The 26646-nt window shown below is 34.8% G+C and overlaps 1 protein-coding gene across 2 annotated transcripts; it reads left to right on the forward strand.

Annotated features, from left to right (window-relative positions):
* Positions 1–1973: 1973 nt before the first annotated feature.
* Positions 1974–26646, forward strand: LOC148301443 (endoplasmic reticulum metallopeptidase 1-like). 2 transcript variants are annotated; one of them, XM_088273229.1, is made up of 19 exons: positions 1974–2181; positions 2881–3101; positions 3258–3437; positions 5377–5533; positions 6194–6321; positions 6398–6526; positions 7486–7606; positions 8642–8796; positions 9371–9518; positions 10524–10688; positions 13022–13114; positions 13870–14093; positions 15810–15990; positions 17770–17951; positions 19371–19526; positions 21837–22033; positions 23757–23878; positions 24645–24817; positions 25445–26646. In XM_088273229.1, exons 2-19 carry the CDS (start codon positions 2883–2885, stop codon positions 25607–25609), a joined length of 2895 nt encoding a protein of 964 aa, XP_088129355.1. In that variant the 5' UTR covers positions 1974–2181; positions 2881–2882; the 3' UTR covers positions 25610–26646. The 2 variants fall into 2 exon arrangements, with proteins under 2 accessions (XP_088129355.1, XP_088129357.1); XM_088273231.1 differs by lacking the exon at positions 13022–13114 and having other exon boundaries at positions 25445–25758.

Below are 26646 nucleotides of genomic sequence, written 5' to 3' on the forward strand. Positions count from 1 at the left end.
TCTTTGCCTCTTCTACATTCATGCATCTCCTCATACATACCCGAAAAATCTATACTCTTGCAAAATTCGGTATGCCGATCGACAGATCACTTATATATAATCTAAAATCTCTCAAAAAAGCTCAAACCGCTGGAAAATGTAATCTTCCACTGATTGCCCAATTGGCTAAAAGACTTAATTTTTTAACATAACGTAGTTTGCAAGTGGACTACTCAATTAAAAGACATTGCTTCATAGCAATGAGCTCACCAACTTACATGTATTACGTGTAAAAAGTTTAATAAACGAACTTAAAAAATATGTTTTTTTTTTGACATTCCTTGATGAAATACAATTTTAACGATATTAAAAATAACTACAGGCATGAGTGACAGCTGTCAAGTTATATTTTTATTAAAATGATGCTTATTTTAGATTATTAATCAATATTATTATGTAAACACTACTTTCAACGTCAAATCGATGGCTTTAAAAATTCACTTAAATGGTGTTAATATATCCAATGGGTAAGTCCAGAATTTTGTGTGTAGAGAATACATTACACTCCATGCATAAGTTACAGGGTTAGATTCTCATCTTATTACCATATTTTATGGACCTGCACCAGGAATTTTACCATCCGGCAGTCCGGTTTTGAAAAATGAAAGCGACCACGACAGTTTAGGATGATCAAATTTACGCGCAATGTGTTCACGCACCGATCAAGAGCTCCGATCCGAAGAAAGATGGATAAAAGCACAAGCCAATCCAAGCCAATCATCATTTTAAAACGCTAACTGACGTGCCGGATGGTAAAATTCCGTGTAGTGGACAAACGCCCTATGAGAAGGAAATAGAGGAGGAATGCTAGGGAGAAGAAAATACCATGGGAGAAGAAAAGGAGAATTGCAGCAATGGCTAAAGCACTCAGGCGCTGTGTCATAGTGGGTAGATGCAGGACTGCAAAACTGGCGTAGCGGGTTCAATTCCTGTCAATGCAAAATAAATTATTGAAATATTTATTTTCAATTGGTCTGGGTGTTTGTGATGTATTATTCACATCTACTTTCCCTATCCTTATTATCCTACCTGCAGACAAGCCTCTAAAATAGAGGTTTTTAGGGTTATTCCTTTTTTAAAAAAACTTGGGGTTGCTTTGTAGCATAATCGGATGTTGAATTCTGAATCACCTTATATCTAAAAATCATAATTTTGATAAATGAATGGCCTGGAAATTTTACATGTAAATAAAAGTGGTCTTTGTTTACAAAATCCTGAAAACTTTGAAATAAGTAAACAATTAATAAAGTTCTTCTTTTCCGTATTACTCCTCATAACTGAGGGTTGTGATCTCTGTCAAAGCAATGATTCTTCTCCAGTTATCCCTTGACTGCGCTGCACGTAGCGCTCCAACCACCGAGGTGCCTGCTGCTGTCTTAACTTGATTCTGTAGGAGATCTTCCTCACTCTCCCCTCACCTACAGGCTACCAATCACAACCAGTTGTTCCAGGTTATCTTCATTGGCAGGTGCAATGTGTCTGAAGACAAAGAGTTTCTTAAGTAGTATAACACAAAGCAAATGATGGATGATATGGATAGTGTTATTTTAAATGATGGAGCTCACGATGAAGGAAATGACTGCTTTATGGGAAAGAAAATTGAGAAGTAGTAGTAAGTTCTATCGGATAATAAAGGCCAATAATAACGATGACTAGGGACCTTGGGGTTGATTAAAATCACTGTCAAAATAGCTTGTAATTCTGTTAGTTGTTTTACCCTATGATGTATTTTTATAACTGGCTTTTATCATTTTAGTCAGAAAGATATCAAACAATACAAAATACATGGCTTGGTATGTCATAATTCACTGCAATAAAAGATGTACTTTTTAATATACGTAGAACACACCTATCTTTATTTGTGCTCCTAATCTTGCATGATTTATATTGTAAACTCCCTCGGGTTAAAAAGGCCAAAAGATGATAAAACATTTACATTATTACTTGTTTTTATTCAAGAAACAGTGTGTAGAGTTGTGGGTGTGATCAACTGTTTTCTTTTTCATAAATTTAAACTAGTCAGTGTGAATTTTATATGTGATACTATTTGACTGTTGATTTTTGCTTTGAATAAATAAGACTTGTCAAGATAAATGAACCATTTTGAAATGTGTTTCACTAGACACAGTTAGGAAATTAAAAGTAGGTATCTAAGTTCGTTGATGTGTATGTATTATACTTCCTCTTCCGACTCTTAACCATACCCAATGATGTGTAGAGCGCTGCACCGAAAGGAAACAGCTTGATCGTTAATTGTATGAAAGTGAAATGATTAATTCTGCGCTCCTGGTAGTCCAGGGTGATATCAAATAAATATAATTGAAAATCTTTTTATTTATTTTAACAGGGGCTGGGAATCGAATCCAGTCCCATGTATCCATACCATCTCAATTGCCTTTTCTCTACCTTACTATTGATGTGAGTTACACCCAGCTTTTACGAATGTATGAACTCTTTATTTTGTCTCAAAGGCACACTCCAGCTGACCACCTAAGCATTCGGATTTTCTACACAGTTTCTAGTTGTCTAGAGAAAGTGTTATTCATCGTCCAGCATTCAGAGCTATAGAGGAGTGCAGGTGTAACAATCGTTTGTTAGATTTAACCCTAAGACCAGTGTTTCTCAGCCTTCTTTATGCCATGCCCCACCGTACTCTTTTCAAAAGTCAGATGTTGGCATCTTTTTTAATTAAAGAGAAGGTAAATTTTCAAATCATATTGTAATATGTTTGTAAACATATGAGCCCCTAATGAAATTAAATAAAAACTATTATAAAACCAAACATACAGATTGTAGATAATATTGAGGTTATAGTCAATAAGAACTTGTTGTTTTTTCTAGACATGTCGCGTCGCGGTTCGACTGAAGACCAGCTAGGTCTGGAACCTATTCCTTTTAGTGACCAGTCCAAGAGAGAGAAGACCGACACAGAAGTCCGGAACAGTGTGCAGTCCATCTCTTGGAGATGGCCTCTGCTGTTTCTCATGATTGGCTGCCTGACCTACTACATCGTTCATCTTATAGATCATACCCTCCCAAGGCCCATCTCAGTTTATGAAGCAGTAAGTAAATACTAAGTACAGTACCTTTCAACCTATATAAACCCCACGTATTTTGACTAACATCCATATTTAAGTGTATCCAAATCATTGTTCACAAATCTGGGTTTGTATACTCAAGAGTTTTTTAAATTGAATACTTTTTTGCTTAATTTACAGGAAAATAATACAAAACTCTTCAGTGCAGAGAGATCGGCACAGTCTCTCACAAAATTAGCAAGCATCGGACCTAGACTTGCAGGCACAGTTCAGAATGAAGTACTAGCTGTGGCTGTCATTACTGCTGAACTCAAGGATGCACAACTCAAAGCACACAGCTCACAATCCTTACTTTACGAGGTAACAATGATGAACCTTTTGCCCGATTTGGCCTTGCCACATTCGGGAAAAAAACTTCATTTAAACTTATCAGTCGAAGGGTTAAAACACAATTTTTTTTTTGCTTCTTACATGATAAAAATAGTGAAGGACATTAGTACCATAAACCAAGCTAGGACACAAAATGGCGAATCCTCTTCTAGTGGAACGAAAGGTCCTTTGACGACAGTCAGCAGTCCGGCTTCTCCTGAGGAGTTTTATGTGGTTTTCTAACAGCAATGCCCAAATGCTGACAAGTTCCTGATTGGTCCACAGTAGAGTATCCCTCTGGTCCCCAACACAACAGATTAATATATATATATATATATTTTTTTAAAGTAAAAAGTAACCAAAATCTATTTCATGGTCTATAAACCTTGTATATAATAAGCAAGGTAAATAATAAACGCAACTCTTATCTAAAAAAACATTTTTTTACCAAGCCTACCTTTAGAATATTTTTGGCCACGATTGAAATTGGTTATGGCGGACAGCGTACTTCTTGACATATGCTTTCATTTAGCATTTTTTATGTTTTCGATTTCAATCTTCTTTCATAGATTTTAAATATGTATATTTATGGCTTCACAAGTCTTTAGATTCAGCCAATAATTATTCATATTACAAATGTATACTTTCTAATTTCATTCTTTTCCATGAAACCAGACTGAGCTACAGCAACCCGTAGCTGAGTGCAGCTAGTTACAAATATTTTTATCTGAATTATGACAAAAGTGTTATTTATATTATTTATAAACACATGTTTATTATTACTAGTAATGGATTGAATTAATCTTTACAACCAGGATCATTGATGTCTTCTTGTAATCATTTATTGCCAAGAATTTTAATGGTGTATTTATTATTTTTCGCACAATACAAAGGCTTTATCTTTGGATTAAAGAGGGTTATTAGATATTATTGTATTGTAAAAAAAACGCCCACAAATGTGTTGAAAAATTTCCAGAATTATAACAAAGAAACAACCAAATCATTTTTAACATAATTTGCAAAAAATAGTCATCAAATTTTGAATGGTGAAGGCACATAATTTCTCACCAATAATTTTCTTGTAAAATGATACCACGTAAATCTTGACCCTTTTTCTGCCAAAATTGGATATATCGGCTTTTGGTATTCTAGCGAGAAATACCCGTAATGATTTATAAAAGTATCAGATAGATTTTGACAGCATTTCATCTTCTTCTTCTTCTTTTTGATGAAGGCCTTGTGGACTGTTTTTAAGAGGGATTAGCCTCCTGCGATGTCGATTCCCAGCTATCGATCCATCTCTTTGTTGGTCTGCCTGGGAGTCGTCTACCATGGAGTTGGCCATACAGTGCTATGTGGGGAAGTCTGGATGGTTCCATTCTCCTAACATTCGCATACCATTGTCTCACCTAACAACATCTTCGATCTCTCATATTTCCCTTATCCCGGTGTTCCTTATTCTGTCTCGTAGCCTTGATATGTAAATCAATGACTCTTGCCAGATTTGTTATCAATCTCGTATATTTCCCTGATCCTGGCGTTTCTTATTCTATCTCGAAGACTCTTGCCTGATATGCTTCTTAGAGTCTTCATTTCTGACACTCTAAGCGCGTTTTTTGTGCCAACGGTGTCTGCTCTACGTTCGATCCAATACGTCATGATGGGTCAGCATTTATAATGTAATATATCATGTGTAATGTAAACTCTATACAAATCCTTTTCCTCCATATCGTATCGAAAGGATAGCGATGGCAGTTACTAGAATCATGTTTTAGTTTATCCTTAAATGGAAAACATCAATCTTCCTAATAAAACCTAATTTTTTTTAAAATTGTCTATTAAAAAAGTTTTTTCAATGGCCAATTCAAATTTTAAATGGCCTATTTTTGAATGGAGTTTATTTTATACAATTATTTAATATAATTTGTAGGTTCAAAAAGGAAGTGGAGCCTATACACTGGAATATAAGCCGCGGTTCACAAATATTTATGAAAATATTCAAAACGTTATAGCCATGATTGAAGGAACTCACAAGGAGCATAGCATTCTTGTGAATTGTCACTTTGATACTATGCCAGGATGCGCAGGTATATATATACTAAAAACTCATTGATTTAAATTACTTTAATTTAAATACAGTCATGTTCAGTAAAGTTTGCTGACTCAAGAGCCCGCGACACTAACCACGGGTCCACAACCCGACACATATCGCTCACTCCTTTCAACAAAGTCATATATTAAAAATGGACAATTTTCAGTTGTGCATGTTTTCGGAATGCCCAGGAAATGTACTATATCTCAGCAAAGGAGGCATATTTTTAACTTTATATTTACCCGCTACAGGGCAGAAAGTGCTATTTTTGCTTTTTGAAGAAAATGTATTGTTTATTAATTTTTTTAAATATACTAAATATTTTTCAAATGAAGAAAAAACCTTCAGGTTTTACCTTAAAAGATCTGTTGCACAGTAAAAATTTCAATAAGTGGCTTGATATTTATTTTTATTACATTTCATTATATTTTTAAACATTAAAATATTTAAATCTCCCGAAAAATCAAGTTTTTTGATATATGATGTTGTTGAAAGGAGTGAGCGATATATATATATATATATATATATATATATATATATATATATATATATATATATATATATATATATATATATATAATATATATTAGATGTTTTTATTATGATATAAAATGCGGTTCAAAGAAGAAACCACATTAGATTTTGTGAATTTTAGGGGCTTCTGATGATGGAATATCTTGTGCTGTAATGCTAGAACTAATCAGGATACTTTCTCAGTCTGAGGTGCGTCTCAAGCACAATATTATATTTCTGTTCAATGGAGCGGAGGAAACATCACTGCAGGTATTAACATTAACTTCATTAATCTTTAAACACAAGTTTTTTGATGACCTGTATTAAATATAATATATTCTTCTAGGCTTCTCATATGTTTTTGAAACACAGATGGGCTTCAACAGCTAGAATTTTCTTAAACTTTGAAGCTGCCGGAATGGGAGGGAGGGCCATTCTTTTCCAGTCTGGACCACATCACCCATGGCTACTAAATGTAATTATTTTAATACTTAAACCATTTAAAACCATTTTGATTAAAATAAAAATATATAATGAGCTTCTATTTTCCAAGATCGTGGTAAAATACAACAAGGTTAATGTTTACTTATTTAAAAACACCCTGGACTGGTAATTGAAGCACAAAACTGATCACTTTGCCTTCATCTAATTAACACATTGTTAATTATTGAAAGCGGGAGACGCTTATAAGCGTTCTATTTGCTTACTCTTGGTAGAGCGCTAGATGCGACAAAACATTGTCTTCTTCTTCTTCTTTTTGTAGATCCTAGGGATCTGTTTGTGCCTCCGCATGTCGCTTTTGGGATGTTGACTCCCAGCTATCTTTCCACCTTTTCGGAGGTCTGCCTGGGGGTCTGCGTCCTTCAGGGTTTCCTTGAAGGGTGATTTGTGGACATCTATCTTCTGACATTCTGTTTATATGTTCATTCCAGTATCGCATTTGTTGTCGTCCCCACCTCACGATATCCTTCGTTTATATATCAAACCAAGCTTCCTCACATTTCAAAACATTATACAGATCGGAAATGGGTTTGCGATTACTTATGATTAGAATACAACCCTAATTATTTTACTTATTAGGTTCGGGTTGATGAAAAAACTGCCCGATTACAATCATGATAATACCGTTTTAATATGATGCAGTGCTTTGCTATTTACATATATTTATAACCTTTATCTGCACCCAGGGGCGTGCATTCCATATAGAGAGAAAAGCAGTGCATATCCTAACTTACTCACATGACATATAAAAATGCAACCAGTACCTACACTTACTAAGTAGCACCTATCTTACCTTACTACCTGCCTCTACTACCGAACCTAATTAATTCTCTGTGCACGCCACTGTCTGCACCATTGGATGCAGATAAGGATTATAAATACAGTATATTTATGTAAATTGTAAATGAATTTTATAGATTGATTTGTTTCTAGTATTATGCAAAACATGCTCCACATCCTCACGGTATTATCATTGGCGAAGAAATGTTTCAAAGCGGAGTCATTCCTTCCGATACAGATTTTAGAATATTCCGTGACTTTGGAAAGATGCCGGGTAAGTCAATCGTATATCACTCACTCCTTTCAAGAACGTCATAAATACAAAAACTTGATTTTTCAGGAGAACGTTTTTTAAGTTTAAAAATATAATACAATGTAATAAAGATAAATTACTAGCCACTCATTGAACATTTTACTGTGCAACAGACCTTTTTAGATAAAACCTGAAGGTTTTTTCTCCATTTGAAAAATATTAGGGATACCTATTTAAAAAAATAATTAAACAATACCATTTCTTCAAAATGCAAAAACAAAACTTTCTGCCCTGTTCCGGGTAAATATTAAGTTAAAAATATACCTCTTTTGCTGAGATATAGTACATTTTCTGGGCATTTCGAAAACATGCACAACTGAAAATTGACGATTTTTGATTTATGATGTTCTTGAAAGGAGTGAGCGACATCTTCTTCCTGGCTCCATCGCAACGTATTGTCTTTGTAGACTGTTAGGATCAGCTGTCCTCATCCTCAGATTGTGGTCCTTCTATCATATACGTCACAAGGCCATGCCTTCATATCATGTTATCCTTCTGTTGCATCTATGAATTTGTTTTGTATGACAATTTATTTTATTTTCAGACCCACCAAGGCACCTTATGTGTCTTGTCGGTGGAGTTCATTTTACATACTTTTTTTATTATTTGTATTAATTTCAATATAATATACATAACACAAAACAGAATTCAAAAGATTACATGAAAACTAATATAGTTTTCATTAAGATTAAGCATTAATATAATGCTTAATCATTTATCCATTCCTTTATTTGGCCTTTGGTCTATATTTTTGTTAGCCCTCTCACCTCTGCCGGCAACAAATTGAAAATGCTTGTAACTATGTATTCAAGTGTTTTATTTCCATATTAATGACTATTGTATTTTCAATTTCAGTTTTACTTAGTAAATACTTAAAGTTGTATAGATTTTACCAAAATGTAACCAATTAATTAATAAAACTCTATTGTACATACTCATACTTGTTTGTAAAAGCCATTTCAGCTTTATATATATGAAAATCGGTTTATTTTTTAGGTATGGATTTTGCATTCTCTCGCAATGCCTATGTATACCACACCAGGTATGACAGTCAAGAGTATGTGCCTCTAGGAAGTCACCAGCACTTGGGAGACAATGGTCTAGCCTTGCTCAGAGCTCTCGGGAACGCTCCAGAAGTAGAAAATGTCAAGGTTTTTTCACTTTACTTATTTGAACCACAATTAGGCGAATACTGGGTATAAAGTGGTATGACTTTGTCAGAAATAACAATGTGAGGAGAATAACTCAACAGCCCCTCATACTGGAAGTCCTAAAGTGGAGAAGGTGGACATGGTTGGGATATGTCCTTAGAATGCCACCTGAGTGCATCAACCCCTCATGTCTCTTCTTCCAACCCCGAGGATTCCGGCGCCCCGGAAGGCCGCTGACAACCATTCGCCGGCTATACTCAGCGGAACTTCGAGACGCCGGACAGACCTGGGAGGAAGCCATGGCACGTGACAGAGTGACGTGGAGACTTCTCGTGTTGGCCATATGCTCCACCTAGGGAGCGAACAGAAGAAGAAGAAGCACCTGAAAAAACTTATTGTTAAAATTGCTTTAAAAAAAACTAAACTTTTTCATCCATCCAATTATTTCAGGAAGCTGAACTTTTATGAGAAATCTATTACCAACAGTATGGTAGCCAAGCGTGCTGACCATTACACTAAATAAAAAATAATTTTAGAAGTCGTGAATTCCTCATTTTTCGTTTTATTTTCACAGGAGCATTACAACGGTCAAGTCGTTTACTTTGACTACCTGGGATGGATTATGGTCATCTGTACCCATGAAGCGGGAATCGCATTAAACATCTTTTTCTTCTTGGCATTTGTCGCCAGTGTTGTGATTTACACTGGTCACTTGTCGCAATGTAAGAATTACCCCTAACACATACATATTTATCCATTTACAACATAACCAGTTCTGACAATTAATACTTGCGAGTTGTGCCTTAACACATTTCGGACAGGTGTTTTTTAAGCCTGCGGACCGCTGGCGACGGGATTTGATAATTATGTTCATATAGTGAAGACCTTAACAAAGAGATTGGTACATGATATTCATATAAAAACATTTAATATGTAATTTCTGATTTTAAAATGAGGCCGGCAAGAAGGTACAAATACCCTTCCCGTCCTTAAGCATCAATCGACCGAACGGGTAGAAATGCCTTTCCCATTCATTTTATTAAATGATTCGACTGTCATTTCGTGATAATATCTATTCATATTTAATTTTAATTTTACTTAGTAAATACCACTTTTTCTTAAAATCAATTGACATGTGTTTCAATGCATTTTCTATCGAACTTGCCTTCTGACCCGTATCGGCTAATCAGAGAGCGGGGATAGGTCAAAAATTAAGATGACGTTATTATCAGTCCGCCTCCGTAGTGTAATGGTCAGCACGCTCGGCTACCGTTCTGGAGGTCCCGGGTTCGATTCCCAAGGGGAGTAAAAATAAATATAAGTGATTTTTTCACTGTAATATTTATTCAATATTACCATGGACTGGTACCTGAAGCGGAGGGCTGATCACCTTTCCTTCATAAGTAAAAAAATGATCATGATAACACTGCGTTTATAAGACACAGTGTTCTATGCACCATTGGGGTGCGGATAAGGGTTTTATTATTATTATTATTATTATTATCGGTTTGTGTCTCGTGTTTTTTTTCAAATGCTGAAATAATTCAGAAAAATAGGAAAATTCTCTATTTCATAATTTTTTTTTCTAAAGATAGACAAATCTTTGAAACATAAATGTAACCCGGAGAATTTTGAATTTTTTAGTGAAATCGACTTACATGGATGTGGCGGATTTCGACAGTAGGCGACATATGTATTTTTCAATTCTTATTTTCCTATTTTTTTAGGGAAATGGCTTCCAAAAGATTGGGGTCTGTTGGGAAAGAAATTACAACCAATTGATGATGCCTGGGGGAAGAAATTTAATTTCTTAATTAAGAAAAGAAAATCTCTTGATGGTCAAGCGGAATTTATAAAAAATACAAATTTAAACCACACAGATAAAAATGAAGGTAAGTTGAGATTTTTATTGATATCTCGAAGCAGGTATAAATATTTTGCGGAACATTATATTTATCTTTGTCCGCCTCCGTAGTGTAATGGTCAGCACGCTCGGCTACCGTTCTGGAGGTCCCGGGTTCGATTCCCAAGGGGGGTAAAATAAATATAAGTGAATTTTACACTGTCATATTTATTCAATATTACCCTGGACTGGTACCTGAAGCGGAGGGCTGATCACCTTTCCTTCATGTGTAAACGATCAAGATAACACTGCGTTTATATGACGCAGTGCCCTATGCACCATTGGGGTGCGGATAAGGGTTGTATTATTATTATTATATGTATCTTAACTTGAAATGAAATATCCATGGTTCTTATATTAGAAATTCATAATTCAAAGGGATTTTTCTCACTTGGTTTATTAGCTAATAAATTAACGTGAAAAATCACAAGACTATCGGTAACATTCTTATTGAAATCTGTAGAGAAATAAGGGAGATATAATATGAAGGTTTAAATTTATTTTAATAAAATGGAAAACGGACACCGCTATACGTCATCAGGTGTGTTATAGGTGTATCCCTTTATGTATCTGCTTTAGAGAGCTGTAAGAGTAGTAGTGTGGATGCGTTTCTGTGACGTCATTCGTTGCCAACTTACGAAAACAACGTATTTACGAAGGCGAATTTTGCAAAAGAAAATGATGAATGAAAATATTGATAATATTGGCTGTTAAAAACACAAAACGAGTCTTACACAATTCATTATAGGTTGAGTATGTTAAATTAGATATTCCTTCCGTCTGAAAATGATCCATTCTATAATACCACTAATCGGGGTTTTATTTCATAACACACAACTAGTTTTGAAAACTACATTTGTTTTCATCGACTGGTGATTACAAAAATAACAAGCCAAAAAATTATTCAATATATATACAGAGGTGGGTGGGGAAAGGGTGGAGACTGACCGGAGCATTTCGTCGTAACGTAACGCCGTAACATCGCTTGCTGCGAGCATCCAAACTATAGAAGGAGCGCTCGGCTCGCTGTACTGACTATACAAATGCTCGCATCGTAACGTGTTATATTACGATGAAATAAATAAATAAATAATTAATGTATTATGATTTTTTTTGTGATTCTAAATTTTCTAAATTATTTCATTACTTGACCTTTGCTATGACTGAGTGTAACAATTTAAGTGTATGTGAGTCAAATGAGTGGTTAGTTTTGTTATTTTTTATATAAAAGAAGATGGAGTGTCAAGAGTGAGCATCCCAGGGCTTATGACCTAGCAATGGCTGGCTTATGCGATCACTTTAAATACTTGTGTAACATTCACCATTCTGCCCACTATTGAACATCCATATTGCATTAATTTTTTTAATCTGTACACGTATATGCAATGGTCTCAGAGTCTTCCGCATATGGGTAGACTTTTCAAAATATCTGTAAAGGTTTTGATAGGTTGTAAGCTAGCCTTGGGATGCTTAGACTTTCATATAAAAAATAATAATAGATGTATCATATCAAGTTGTAAAGTATTGACATCTCATCCGTAGGGTGAACAATCCAGTGTCTGATATAATAAATAATATTAATATTATAAATACGGTCTAGTTGCTTACAAAAACTCAAACAGATGCTACAAAACAAAGAGATTCTATATTATTTTGAGAAATAAAACACTTTATTTTTGATCCACTCACATTTTTATTAACCAACTAGTTTTGGCAACAACCTGTTGTCCTCTTCAGGGTTTAATTTATGCTTTCAATATTCAAAACAAAGAGATTCTGACCTGTTTAAAAAAAAGTTTATGAATCCTGCATACTGCTAGTGAATACATATGCACTAGAGACTATGGCTCTCACAAAGAGAAATGCAGAGAAGCTCAAGTGCACACAGCGATCCATGGAAAGATCCATGCTTAGTTTTAGCCTGAGGAAAAAAACCAAAGTAGAGGACATCATGGATCGCGTTGCAAAACTCAAATGGCAGTGGGCAGGACATATAGCGAGACAGGACCCTATAAGATGGACCCCAAGAATTCTACAATGGAGACCTAGGGAGAGCAAAAAAGGTTTCAGAAGACCCCAAACGAGATGGTCTGACGATATTGTCGCTGTGGGGGATAAAAACTGTCTGCAAGCAGCAACCAACCGGAGGAAATGGAAAGAAGGGGAAGAGGCCTATATCCAGAAGTGGAGGTCAAAGGGCTCATAAATAATAAGAAGAATAATGTGTTTACAAAGCTTCCCACCTGTCATTAGCTAGTTTAAGTGATTACTGTATACACTATAACTATTTTAACTGTTTTTCACTAACAAATTTACTAACAGATGGCGCTCAACAAAATGGAGACCAGAATGTAATCGAAAATGGAACTGAAGGAGTTAAAGATGACGTGCCCTCCAAATATGTTCAAAATTACAGTAACACATTTGACTAATTACTTTGCAAATTGCTTCAATAATATATTACTTTCTTTGTGCAATTCATTATACATATATTCATTTCTTATCTGTGTTCATCAAACTTAATGCTTTTACTCTTTAATAGCACATATACACTTACAAATATGAAAGACAGGCCATCTTGTTAATCTATGATATCTAGCGATGACAAGGTTTAATTTTGCAAACTGTTTCAATAATATGTTACTTTATTTCTTTGCTCATTCGATCCAAATGGCCAAAGCATCTCAACATACCTTTGTTAATTTTATTGATAATACTTATCTTAGCCTTGCATTCTTTCCATATATACTATTCAAACATCATACATCGTTTTGCGGCACATTCATCTAACAGATCGCGTTTCGGCTGTACTCAGACTTCTTTCACCCAATTCTTTTGCCAGTTCCATGCTTCTTTTATTATACATTAGAGTTGGTTCCAGGACGTTGTGTACTGCCAGCTAAGCTTTCGCTTATTGGTTTTTATTTGCTATAACTAATTTCGGTGCACCATTTATTATGTTCCCAGCATTCACTATCCTTTATATATCTCTCCACCCTTAGAAAACATACTTCTTCGTAGTATGTGAGGTCCGAATCCTGGATTATAAGCACACACATGAGAAGCGCCAAAAAATAACATTTTCATTTTATAATTTATTTTCTTCTTCATCTTTGATGAGATGTCAAAAAATAATATGAGTTTGATTATATTATAAAATATATTTTTAGTGACAGCTTGGATGGAGTTGGGATGGTCAGTGATGGCTCATCTGGGAGGAATTATATGCGGTGTAGTAGTAAACTTGGCGATGGGGGCCTTTATAGACGGAGTGGCTACTCTTGCAATGCCCTGGTTCTCCAACATCTGGCTCATCTTCCCTCTCTTCTGGTGTCCTTGCCTCTCCGGCTATGGGCTGGTCATACTCCTCGTTGACAAGTGGAGAAGGCCAAAGGTATTTCGATACATATATATTTCATAGATTTGAAAGTTGAAGACATTAATAGGAAGGTGAAGGAAAGACCTCCTCCATAGTGTAATTGTCCGCCTCCATAGTGTAATGGTCAGCACGCTCGGCTACCATTCTGGAGGTCCCGAGTTCGATTTCTTGGAGGGGTCAAATAAATATACGTGATTTTTTCACTCTAATATTTATTCAATATCACCCTGGGCTGGTACCTGAAGCGGAGGGCTGATCACCTTTCCTTCATGTGTTAACGATCGAGATAACACTGTGTTTATATGATGCAGTGCCCTATGCACCACTGGGGTGCGGATAAGGATTTGAAGAAGAAAGAAGAAAATAAAGACAATTGAGATGTTGTGGGCATATAGGACGCATAGAACCCGAACATGCCGTAAACCAGGCGATAGAAATGGATCTTCCTCGAAAGTTATATAGAGGGAGACCAAAAAATTCATGGGTGCTGCAGAAAGGTAACATGATTCGAAGGTATGGCCAAGGTGACGTTGTCCAGGACAGAAGGACCTACAACCTGAGGACGAGAGCTGACCCCAGTAGTCTCAAAGTAGTAGTCACAAAGATGATAAGTTGGGATGTAACCAGGAAGAAGAAGAAGGTTTGAATGTTGGAGCTAAAATGATCAATTTGTCTGTCTGTTGCCTTTTGTATGCTGACAATGCTTTGTTTCTTGCTGATAGTAGAGAAGACCTGCAGGCTCTGATGTCAAAAGTGTATAATGTGTGCAAAAAGGTGATTCTTTGATGAATGTTGACAAACCCAAAGTCATGGTTTTTGAAGGAGATGAATCTGTAGATCTGGGTGTAAAACAGTAGTAAATGGGGAAATTTTGAAACAGATTTTGTACATTTTGGAAGTATGTTTTCTAGAGATGGGAAGGTTGATAAAGATATAAAAAGGAGAGTGAATACTGGAAACAGAGTGAATGGTTATCTGAAATCAGTTAAAGCAAACAAATATCTATCATGCAAAACTTAACTGGCAGTACACAATAGAGTCCAGGAACCAACTCTGTAATGTTTGGTAGTGAAGCATGGAGTAGGCTAAAGGCTGAAAGTAGACTGAATGCAGTCGAAACGTGATTCCTCGGACAATTGTGTCACAAAACGTTGTTTGAATGATGAAATAATGAAAGAATGCAAGGCTGAGTAAAGCATTATTGATGAAATTAAGAAAGTTGTGTTGAGATGGTTTGGTCATGTGGAATGAATGAGTGAAGAAAGATTAGTAAAACAAATTAATGAGGCGAATATAGTTTGAAATAGAAGTGGAGGAAGATTGAAGAAAACTTGGCATGAATAAGTATGCGAAATACGCATTTGTTTTTATACGTCTGCAATAGATATTTTTTACCTGTGGCACATTAAAAAAAAAACATGTTGAAAAAGGGCTTATTTGTCCTCAGTGACAGCGCATCTGTTGAACGTTACAGCAACACACTCAATACTAAACACGGCAGACAGCGTGCTTCTTGATAACTGCTGTCATTATGTATTTTTAATCTTTTCGATTGCATTCTTGTTTTATAAATTCTTAATAGTTTTATTGCTTCACAAGTATTGTGAAATTATACAGATTTGGAATGCGCGCTGTATTTTTTTCGTCTAGAGCCAGAGCTATGCGTGCCCGGGTGCTACTAATTAAAAATATAAATAAATTATAATATAAATTGATTATTTATATTTTCAGCGCAACCTCTCCTTATCCATGACAACCCAAATGAACCTTGTGGCAGGCCAAATAATCTGGGCCATATTGCTGTTTATAACCACCTGCATGGGGATAAGATCTGCAGTGGCTATCACTATCCCCATTGTCTTCTCCACACTGGCGAACCTCTTGATCTTCCTCTCGCCTGTTTATCTCTCTGGTTCGCCAATTTTTATTATTATTTATTTTAAAAAGAAATGAGAAATATTTGTGTTTCAATTATTGACAAAAATACTTAAATTTCAAAAGAATATGGAGGTCTGGGCATTTACGGGGCTGACGACTGTCATAGGCTGGTTTAAGTGATCACTTTACACACGTATAAATTCACCAATTCTACCCATTATTGACAACCACACTACTCAAATTCTTGGAAGTTCTATATATATGAACCAATTTTGAAACATTATTCTTGAATCACTAGAACTTCACTATATTGGTGAGATGAAAAGAAGCTTTTTATTGAGCAGAAACTCTTTTTTTGTATTTTTGTGTTTAACAAGTATTTGGACACACTCAGAATGTTGTAAAAAAATTGGACACTAAAATACTTTAATTTCATTAATTGATTCGGCAGTCACTTTGTGGTAAAATCTATCCATTTTTAATTAATGTTTTACTTAGTAAATACCACTATTTCTTAAAATCTACTGTGACACGTGTTTCGATACAAATGATGCGGAATGCATCGAAACACGTGTCACAGTAGATTTTAAGAAATAGTGGTATTTACTAAGTAAAACATTAATTAAAAATAAAATACTTTACCCTGTCCGGGAGTATGGACGTAAATGAACGTCAGTGCGAATTTTCTTTAAAGGAGAATCGCGTTAATGAACATCGAAGTCTGTCTGTCAGTTAGTATGATGTAACTTGTATAGCAATGACATTTCGCTCACTCCTTTCAAGAACGTCATAAATCAAAAATCGTCAATTTTCAGTTGTGCATGTTTTCGGAATGCCCAGAAAATGTACTATATCCCAGCAAAAGAGGCATATTTTAAACTTAATATTTACCCGCTACATGGCAGAAAGTGTTGTTTTTGCATTTTAAAGAAAAGGTATTGTTTAATTATTTTTTGAAATACACTAAATATTTTTCAAATGGAGAAAAAACCTTCAGGTTTTACCTTAAATGATCTGTTGCACAGTAAAAAGTTCAATAAGTGGCTTCATATTTATTTTTAATCCATCGTATTATATTTTTAAACTTTAAAAGCGTTCTCCTGAAAAATCAAGTTTTTTGATTTATGACGTTCTTGAAAGGAGTGAGCTATTTGTGGATATTTGTGTGTAATTTTGTTATAGTTGAAAAACACTTCAAATAGGTGTTTTTTTAAAAAATTATTTTAACATAATTTCATAATACATCGATGTAATTTTTTTTTTTTTTTAGAAGGGAATTGCATTTATTATTATATACTTATTCTGTACAAGGTTTATAGATCATTTTGTAGATTTTTGTTTCTTCTAGCTAATTAAATATGTTTTTATTTGAATCTGTGTTGGGAACAGGAGGGATAATCTAGTGTGGGTCAAATAGGAACTTCTCAGCATTTGCTCATTGCTGGGAGGAAACCACGTAATACTCCTCAGGAGAAGGCGGACTGTTGACTGTCATCAGGAGACCTTCCGTTCCACTAGAAGAGGGTTAGGCATTTTGTGTCCTACTTTGGTTTATGTTACCAATGTCCTTCACTATTTTTATCATGTATGATACTACCTCTCGTGACAGTTCCTTATGAACTATTAGGATTCGATGTGGGATAGGTCCTCACCCAGGCTCCTGCAACGCGCCTCCAGCTGTTGTCGATGTAATGAAAAACAGTTTTTTTTATCATGTAAAAAGAACCCACTCCCCGGAGAAAGTCGGACATCAATTTTTGTACTCCTGGAAAGGTTCAATATAAAATTTAATATATTATAACATTTTTTACAGTTAAAAAGTGGGTGTGGATATACTTGATATACCACATACCTTCCATCATATTTCAGATGTACAATATCCTGCTAATGTACACAGTGTTCCTGCCCATCATGGGTCGCTCTGGAACAGTAAATGCTGATTTATATATCGCCCTGGTGTCAGCTGTGCTGGCAATCTATTTCCTCAGCTTCTTTGTGAGTACTTTTACATTCATAATTCGTTTTATTTTATTTGTTTGGGAATCATACATCTTGTACATAAAAAATATAAAAAAATACTTAGATGGTCAATGATAAAAGCCAATGAAATAATTCCACATATCGGTAAAATAATGGCAAAGGGGTATATCAGTCAAATTTTTCATTTTCTAAGTTTGTTCCACAAAATGTCTAAAATAGTGTATTTCATAATCTAGCAAAAGGATATAGCTGTAGTTGCAACACTTATTTAGTTTTATTAAGATTTGAACATATCGCTCACTCCTTTAGAACGAACGTTCCAAAGTTCCAAGAACGTCATAAATCAAAAAACTTGATTTTTCAGGAGAACGTTTTTAAAGTTTAAAAATATAATAAAATGTATTAAAAATAAATATCAATCCACTTATTGAACTTTTTACTGTGCAACAGATCTTTTTAGGTTGAACCTGAAGGTTTTTTCTCCATTTGAAAAATAACTAGTATATTTGAAAAAATAATTAAACAATACCTTTAATAAACAACACTTTCTGCCCTGTAGCGGGTAAATATTAAGTTTAAAACATGCCTCTTTTGCTGGGATATAGTACATTTTCTGGGCATTCCGAAAACATCCACAACTGAAAATTGTCAATTTTTGATTTATGACGTTCTTGAAAGGAGTGAGTGATATGCCATCCGAAAAAAATATTTCATTTCGCAAGTTTGTTTTTGCTCTCCTGTAAAATTTGGTCTGAGACAGATATACTCCTTTGCCTTTACACTACCGATATATGTTATAAATATGTACTGTTGTATATTAAAAGAAAGGGTGGGTGTGTGTGAGTATATGAGTGGATGTGTGTGAAAGGATGGGAGTAATCTGTTCGTAACCTGTTGATAAAAACAACTGTAGTTTTTGAAACTAGTCTTGTGTAATGAAATTTAAATTTTAAATTTTACTTAAATTATTTATTAATAAAAACAGATCTAAGAGTACCCTCTTTTTTTAAATGTGTAACTCATATAGTACGTATTTTCTAACTTTTTTTGTTTTCATCTTTTTTATTGTTTTGTTTTCTGTTAAAATATAATATTTGTAGCTTATATTAGTACTTTTAATCTAATTTTCATTGTGATATCTATTGTATTCTTGCCAGTGCCCTTTTATTATAACTTAAAATATAATGTTTACCCACACACAAGCCATTTTTTTGTGGGATCTTTTTTTGTATTAATATTATATATTTGCATGTACTTGTAATTATAATATATTGTGAAATGCAAAAGAATTTAAAATAAAGAAAAAACTAAGTAAGTTGTATTGTACAAGTGTTTAATTTTTAAAATAGTCAACATGCCATTCCACAAAGTTTATGCTGAATCAACAAGTAATTTAATTTTACTTATTTATTGGATGTTATTTCTGGTCTTCAGATATCATTCATAAGTTTGGTGAGACGTCCATGGATGGTGTTGGGACTGTTGACAGCCTTTGCCCTCATAATGCTGCCCGTGTCCCTCACTACCTCTGTAGGACAACCCTATAGAGCTGGACCTTCTAATCCTGTTCCACAAAGATACTGGATTTTGGTATGGTATCTTTATATCAAATAAGTTTTTTCATTTATTAATTTAAGCTTCATGTACAGAAAAGTGACACCTTCAGATACCTTGGAACATTCATGGTGGAGGAAGGTAGTGTCCAGAAGGAACTGAATGTACGGCTTGGAATGGCAGGAGCCATATTCAATAAAATGCGCAATGTCTGGGACTCACTACTCTACTCGACAAAAACCAAGTGTCGTCTTAACGCCTGCATCCTAACAGTATTTCTGTACGGATGTGAGTCGTGGCACCTCACCAAAGCTCAAAATAAGAAACTAGCAAGTTTTTAAAATAGGTGCCTGAGGTGAATACTGGGTATAAAGTGGTATGACTTCGTCAGGAATGACGATGTGAGGAGAAAAACTCAACAGCCCCTCATACTGGAAGTCCTAAAGAGGAAAAGGTGGACATAGTTGGGACATGTCCTTAGAATGCCACCTGAGAGCATCAACCCCTCGTGTCTTTTCTTCCAACCCCGACCATTCACCGACTATACTCACCGGAACTTCGAGACGCCGGACTGACCTGGGAGGAAGCCAAGGAGATGGCGCGTGACAGAGTGACTTGGAAACGTCTCGTGTTGGCTATATGCTCCACCTAGAGAGCGAACATGGAAAGAAAAAGAAGAAGAAGACAGAAAATAAATATATACATTGGCAGGCTTATTGCTAAGAAGCAATATCTTCCTCTCTTTTTCTTCTTTGTGTACCTTGTTAGGTCCCCCCAACGTTGGCGATCACTTTGGCAAAGGTTTTGCATTCCTGCACCCTCCGGAACAACCCCTTCACTCCTCTCATTCCGGTTGCAAAGCCACGATGTTTGCTTTCTGCCAGGTCCTTGGAGTCCTTCTATTTTTCCCATCATTACAATTTGCAGAATGTAATATTTTTCTGCACGAAATAGGAAATCCAGATAGGAAATCTTCTGAACCTTGATATTGGACTAGAGTTCTCTGTGTGATCCAGTTCTTCTGAGTACTTCTTCATTAGTGACCCTATCCACCCAGGAAATATGAAACATTCTGCGATGAAGCCACATTTCAAACTCTTCAATCCGATTCATGGTATTTACCTTTAGGGTCCAGGTCTCAGAGCCGTATAACGGACCACACATAGCATTTCATGAGTCTCTGTCAAAGTTTAGGGTTAAGATTTATCGATTGTTGCGCGGTATGATCGATAATCCTGAAATTATCTGGAACATTGATCTGTATGTTCCCAATAGTTACCTAAGACAGTGTCGGCATAGATTGTTTCACATTCCTATACACAGGACCAACCTGCCGATGGTTATGCCTGTAGGAAGAGCTATCGCTATGTTTGACAATATCTCATTGGATATTAATTTGTTCCAAGTGTCTGAAGGAGTTTTCCGAAGCGGGATTCTTCTACAACTTTAGCAGTAGTTCTTGCATATATTTTATTTTAATATATACGATTTAAATTTTTTATAGTTTGTGATGTACATATTAATTGAAATAAATAAATTGAATTCAATTCAATTGAAAAAGATTGTCATTGCAGAAGAGCACTCTCGTTTTATTGAATGCAACTTGACCCGCTTCAATATCTTCCAACCAACCAAAAACAGACTAGTGATATTGATCAAAACGTTTGATACCTTATATAGCTGTTTGCAATCAGAGAGTAGATATTGCTTGAACATAAAGTACAAATGAGAAAGAAAAAAATCACGAAATACAATTTAATGCTTTATTAATTAGGCAACTACTTTATATTATATCATATTTTTATAAAAATTACAAATTGATTTTAATGAGGCAAAGGAAAAAGCGAGTTAAGGGAAGGAGGTAGAGGGAAAAACTAAGAGGTTTGATGGACAGTTAGGATTCTAATGATACATAGTAATGCCTCAGATGTTATTAAACGTTATCAAATAAAGTATACTTTGTACAAGGAGAGGTAATTCATTCTATAGCAGAGAAGAAATTACTGTATACCGTATAACGGGGCTACTTGAACATTGATGTGTTACTTGAACCCAGTACAAAAAATTTATTTAGATCTGTATTTGGTCTACAATAATGAATGTACCGACATGATTCATTGTTTCCCTGACAGGTGACACTTATTGTCACGATACATTCATTACTGTAGACCAAATACAGATTTAAATCTCTTTTTTGTACTGGGTTCAAGTAACACATCAAAGTTCAAGTAGCCCCGTTCTACGGTAATGATATGTTTTGGCAAGGGATGTAAAGTGTTCTTTCTTGGAAAGAACGAAGTGAATATCCATATTTTCCAGTTGTATGATAAGTAATTTTTGTTGCAGCATTCTGAACGTAAGATGTATAATGACAGTAATCTTCTGAGAAGGCACGAGTCGGGATATTTTGTACTGAATCTGGACAGGAATAGCCCCCGCACTATTCCGCTGAGGGGACGCTCCTTATATTCTATGGAGAAGGACTGTGAAGGAGAGATGTATTGTGGATTACCTCTCTATGTGGGAAGAATGGTTCCCTTAAGGTATGTTAACACACTTCAGACGGGAAAGGTATTTCTACCCGTTCAGCCAATTGATACTTAAGGACGGGAAGGGTATTTTTACCTTCTGGGCCCACCTCAATTAAAAGGTAGAAAAGAAGGAATTATCCAATGGTTTTATATGAATATTACTTAATAATCTTTTGGTTAAGGTCTTAACTATATAAACAAATTTATCAAATCCCGTCGCCAGTGGTCCGCAGGGGTAAAAAATACCCATATGAAATGCATTAAGAGTAAGAAGATAAGATTTTTTTATTTATTATTTTTAAGTTAGCTTATATTACATAATATAAACTATTTAACACACTTAATTTACTACATCTACATACTTATATATATATTTACATTTCCTTACAGTAGGTACACAAAACATTTATTCTTAAATTCGTTCAGACTCTTTTCATTCTCCATACATTCAGGCATCTCATCATACATTTTCAAACCCTTATACATTAAATAATTTTGCGACTCTATTTTTTCCATAAATGGCAGTCTTATTTTATAATTTTTTCTAGTTTAATGTTCATGACAAATTTTGTTTAAAACTGTTTTATCATTTTAAAAATTATGTATAAATATCAGCATATTAAATTTAAATCTTTTTTTATAGACAACCAGTTTAGTTCTACATTATTATATTTATTAAAATATATGGTTTATTATAAATGTTGATTGAATAAAAGAATAATGGTTGAGCTTAATATTTTGGTCGTTTAATGAAAACAAAAGGTTCTTATTTTAACAGTTTCCAGTCATTACCACCAAGGAAACAAAAAGAAATTTCTCCTTTATATATTTTTTAAAAAATGTTGGTGATAATAGTATATAACCACTCACTGAGATTTTTGTCTACCGGTATCAAGACGTACACGTCTCTTTGTCAGGACAATCACTACAACAGCATTCAAACAATACTACATGTCACTATCATTGCACCATTCACATAGTTAAAATTACATGATCAGATGATCACATGTGATTTTGGTAGACCCCAGGACCAACATGCACTAGGGATTGCAGAATAAACATGCACTTAGGGCCGAGGTCTGTCATGCACAAATTTGCATGCAGAAATTTTTCTCTTTATTTTAAGATATTGTTTTAGAATCATCAAGGCATTGAGGACATATATATTACTATGGGTTTTTCTTCATGAGTTACAATCTGTATGTGCGCAGGTTCTTTCATGGTCAGTCTCCACTTAACTCTTTGATCCGCTCGTCTCTTCAATTCGGCATATATCAACTACAATGTATGTCGGAGATAATTTGGTCCATGTAGGTGAAGCGGAGTCGTCCCCTGTAGTCCCCTACCTTACACAATCATAAAAATCAGGCCTGGGTGTCTTATATTATTGCCTATCTATTTGGCTGGCTGTTGTGTTACTTTATTTAAAAAGCATCTAGACTCCACAGCCCGGCTTAAAACCTTTTTATTCCCTACATGTTCCTACCAATGAATCTCTAACATGCTCCTGTAGCACTTCATCTCACTCTGGGTAAGAATGTTAAATAAGGAATTTTTGACTTAGTTATTATCAACTATTCTGTTTTAAATGAAATAAATAAGAAAATAAAAAACTAGTTATTATGTTAAACTCATAATAAAAGTTGAATTTAAGTGGATTTCTTCATAATGATGTAAGTAGGTCTCATTGTATTAATATTTTCAATAGAAACCTTTGTATGTTTGTTTTATTCAGTAAAAAAAGCAGCTGGATACCAGCTGAAGCTCCAAGCTTCCCTTATCCGACAGAACTCACTCTGCAAGAGCGTACTTGCACATCCAGTCCGAGACAGTGTACTCTCAAGTTACTCCTAAAAGGTATTATTGTAAAGTTAACAGTAAATAATAGCGGGATCCCTGCTATAGCACCACTCTTTCCTTATCCAGTAGAATTCACTCTGCAACAGCGCACTTGTACATTCAGTTCTAGACAGCGTACTTTCAAGTTTCTTCTGAAAGGTGATGTACTGAATGTGTGGTTTACAGCATACAATAGCTGAATTCTTGCTGAAACTCTACATTTTCAACTAGTCCTTATCCCACTAGTCGACTGCGGTGTCCAGTAGAAATGACCCACAGTTATAGACTGTGGACTTTCAAGTTTCTCCTGAAAGGTGATGTACTGAATGTGTGGTTTATAACTGAATTCTTGCTGAAACTCTATACTTCTCTTATCCAACTAGTCGACTGCGGTGTACAGTAGAGACGATCCATGTAAAATTTCTGTAACTCATCACAGTGGTGTCTGTTATGGAAAAGTACAGTTACTCCTCTGCGACCATATCAGCTGTCATCATGATTAGAGAGGGGTTATATGCACAGTTTTCTATCAACCTTCCGGTAGTAATACAGTATATATTGACTAGTACTACCTAAGATTTACTAATTGTATATCCATGAAGTCATTTCTTGTGAAATAATATCAATCTTTTAAGACTGTGCGTAAAACGAAGCAATTTTAGTTGTCAGTATTAAATTTAAATATAAGCATCTTTTTTAATATTAAATTTATAGTAGGCAGTGCCTTTATGCATATATTAAAAGCACGCTACAGTAGTATAGTATCATGCTTGTGTGGTTGCAGGTCCCAACAGACTAACGGTGACATTCTCTCCTCGATTGGGGGTCTCTGTAGCTGACTGGAGTCTGCCCACAGAGCCTCTGCCAGCGGCAGAGTGGAGGGGGCGTCCTACTTACTTCCTGCACATTGTGAGGGGAGAGATCACGACAGGCTTCTCTCTGTCCATCACCTTCAACGTAAGTTCAAACACTCTGTATATCGCATTAAGAAAAATCTGAAATATTAAATAATTGAAAAAATGGTTTTTAATTTAAATTTTACTTGTATTTACCCAATAAAACATAAATTAATAATGGAAAGATATTACCACAAAGTGACTAAAATTTACCCAGGTATATATTTGTATATATATAATCAAAGGGATAATACAAAATTGGAATATAACCAGGGTTTTTTTTTAAACAAAAAAGGTCCCAGAACTTATTTCATGCCAAGTTTTTAGTGAAAAAAGTGATGTTCTAGTGATTCAAGAACAAGGTTTCTAAATTGGTTCATATATATAGAACTTCCAAGAATTTGAGTAGTGTGGTTGTCAATAATGGGTAGAATTGGTGAATGTTACACGTGTGTAAAGTGATCACTTAAACCAGCCTACGACAGTCGTCAGCCCCGTAAATGCCCAGACTTCCATATTCTTCTTCATCTTTGATGAGATGTCAAAAAATAATTATGTATATGTATTTATTAATAAATGGACGTTTATATATTTGTTTATGTATGTTCATATTTCTAACAAATAAATAAAATTAATGAAAAAGCTGCAAGGGTCTTGTTTATTATTTCTTAATTTTTTTATGTTTTAGATTACTGGGAATCCTTCAAGTCCTATAGTGGACCTTGGCTTTGCAGGAAACTACATAGATGAAGAACTTTCTAGAACTCAAGAGTTTAAAAATTTCCTCAGTGGCTTCCCTGATTGGACTTTCATTATAGGATGGATTAGTTCTTTTACTAGCTATGTATTTTAGAACTGCATTAATTGAGTTTATGTATATAATAATAATAAAACAACTAAGATATTTAATAACTAAGATATTTACTGACCTGGGAGGAAGCCAAGGAGATGGCGCGTGACAGAGTGACTTGGAGACGACTCGTGTTGGCCATATGCTCCACCTAGGGAGCGAACATGGATAGAAGAAGAAGAAGAAGAAGATATTAATAGTATTTTCCACTTTTATGTTATTTGACCAGTGACCGGGTTTCTTCGTTACTAATATCATCAAACTGGTGGGAGACTAGGCAAATTTTATGTTATAAACATAACAAGGCAGGGATTGAAAACTACGATTTTAAATACGATTTTTCTGACTAAATGAACTTAAATGGCATGAATGAAACAATGTTTGCTATATTGATGCAAATGTTGATCTTATAAATCATCTTGATTGTCTAAAAATCATAGCAAACGTTTCATTATCAATTAAAAAAAATATGACCGTGTTCCACCTTCTCGCATGGAACTAAAATGGCTTCACTTCAACCAGCCCATAAATCCTCAATCTCTCACGTTACTTTATAATATTCTTCACAACCCTAATGCATCTTTTCAGATGGTCTATCACTTCGTTCTTCCCAAGAACACTTTCCGTTCCTCGCTATAACACGCCATTCTTCAGTAATTCCTTCTCAGTCCAAGCGGCCAGATATGGAATAAATCATTTCTTGTAAAAAATGCACCTTCTCTAATAACTTTTAAGAAACGTCTGGGACATTACTATATATCATTAGAATCCTAACTGTCCATCAAACCTCCTCATTTAGTTTTTCTAAAAAAAGATCTTTAAAGGATTTGTGTGAAATGTATTTGTATTTTTTATTTTTTAAATTTTATTCTTTAAAATTTGAATCTTAACCATTACTGAAAGTATTCTCAATGCAATCTAGCTAAGTATCTACTCCGAATTTGTTTATAATATGCAATATTATTATTTTTAAGGTAATGAAATGTATCGTATTTATGTAAAATTTATGTTTAAAGGAATACATTTTTTGAAGAAATAAT

Source organism: Brachycentrus maculatus, unplaced genomic scaffold (assembly GCF_059751285.1).
Source record: "Brachycentrus maculatus isolate JH-2025_06_01 unplaced genomic scaffold, ASM5975128v1 h1tg000562l, whole genome shotgun sequence".
In the NCBI taxonomy this organism is placed as follows: Eukaryota; Metazoa; Arthropoda; class Insecta; order Trichoptera; family Brachycentridae; genus Brachycentrus; species Brachycentrus maculatus.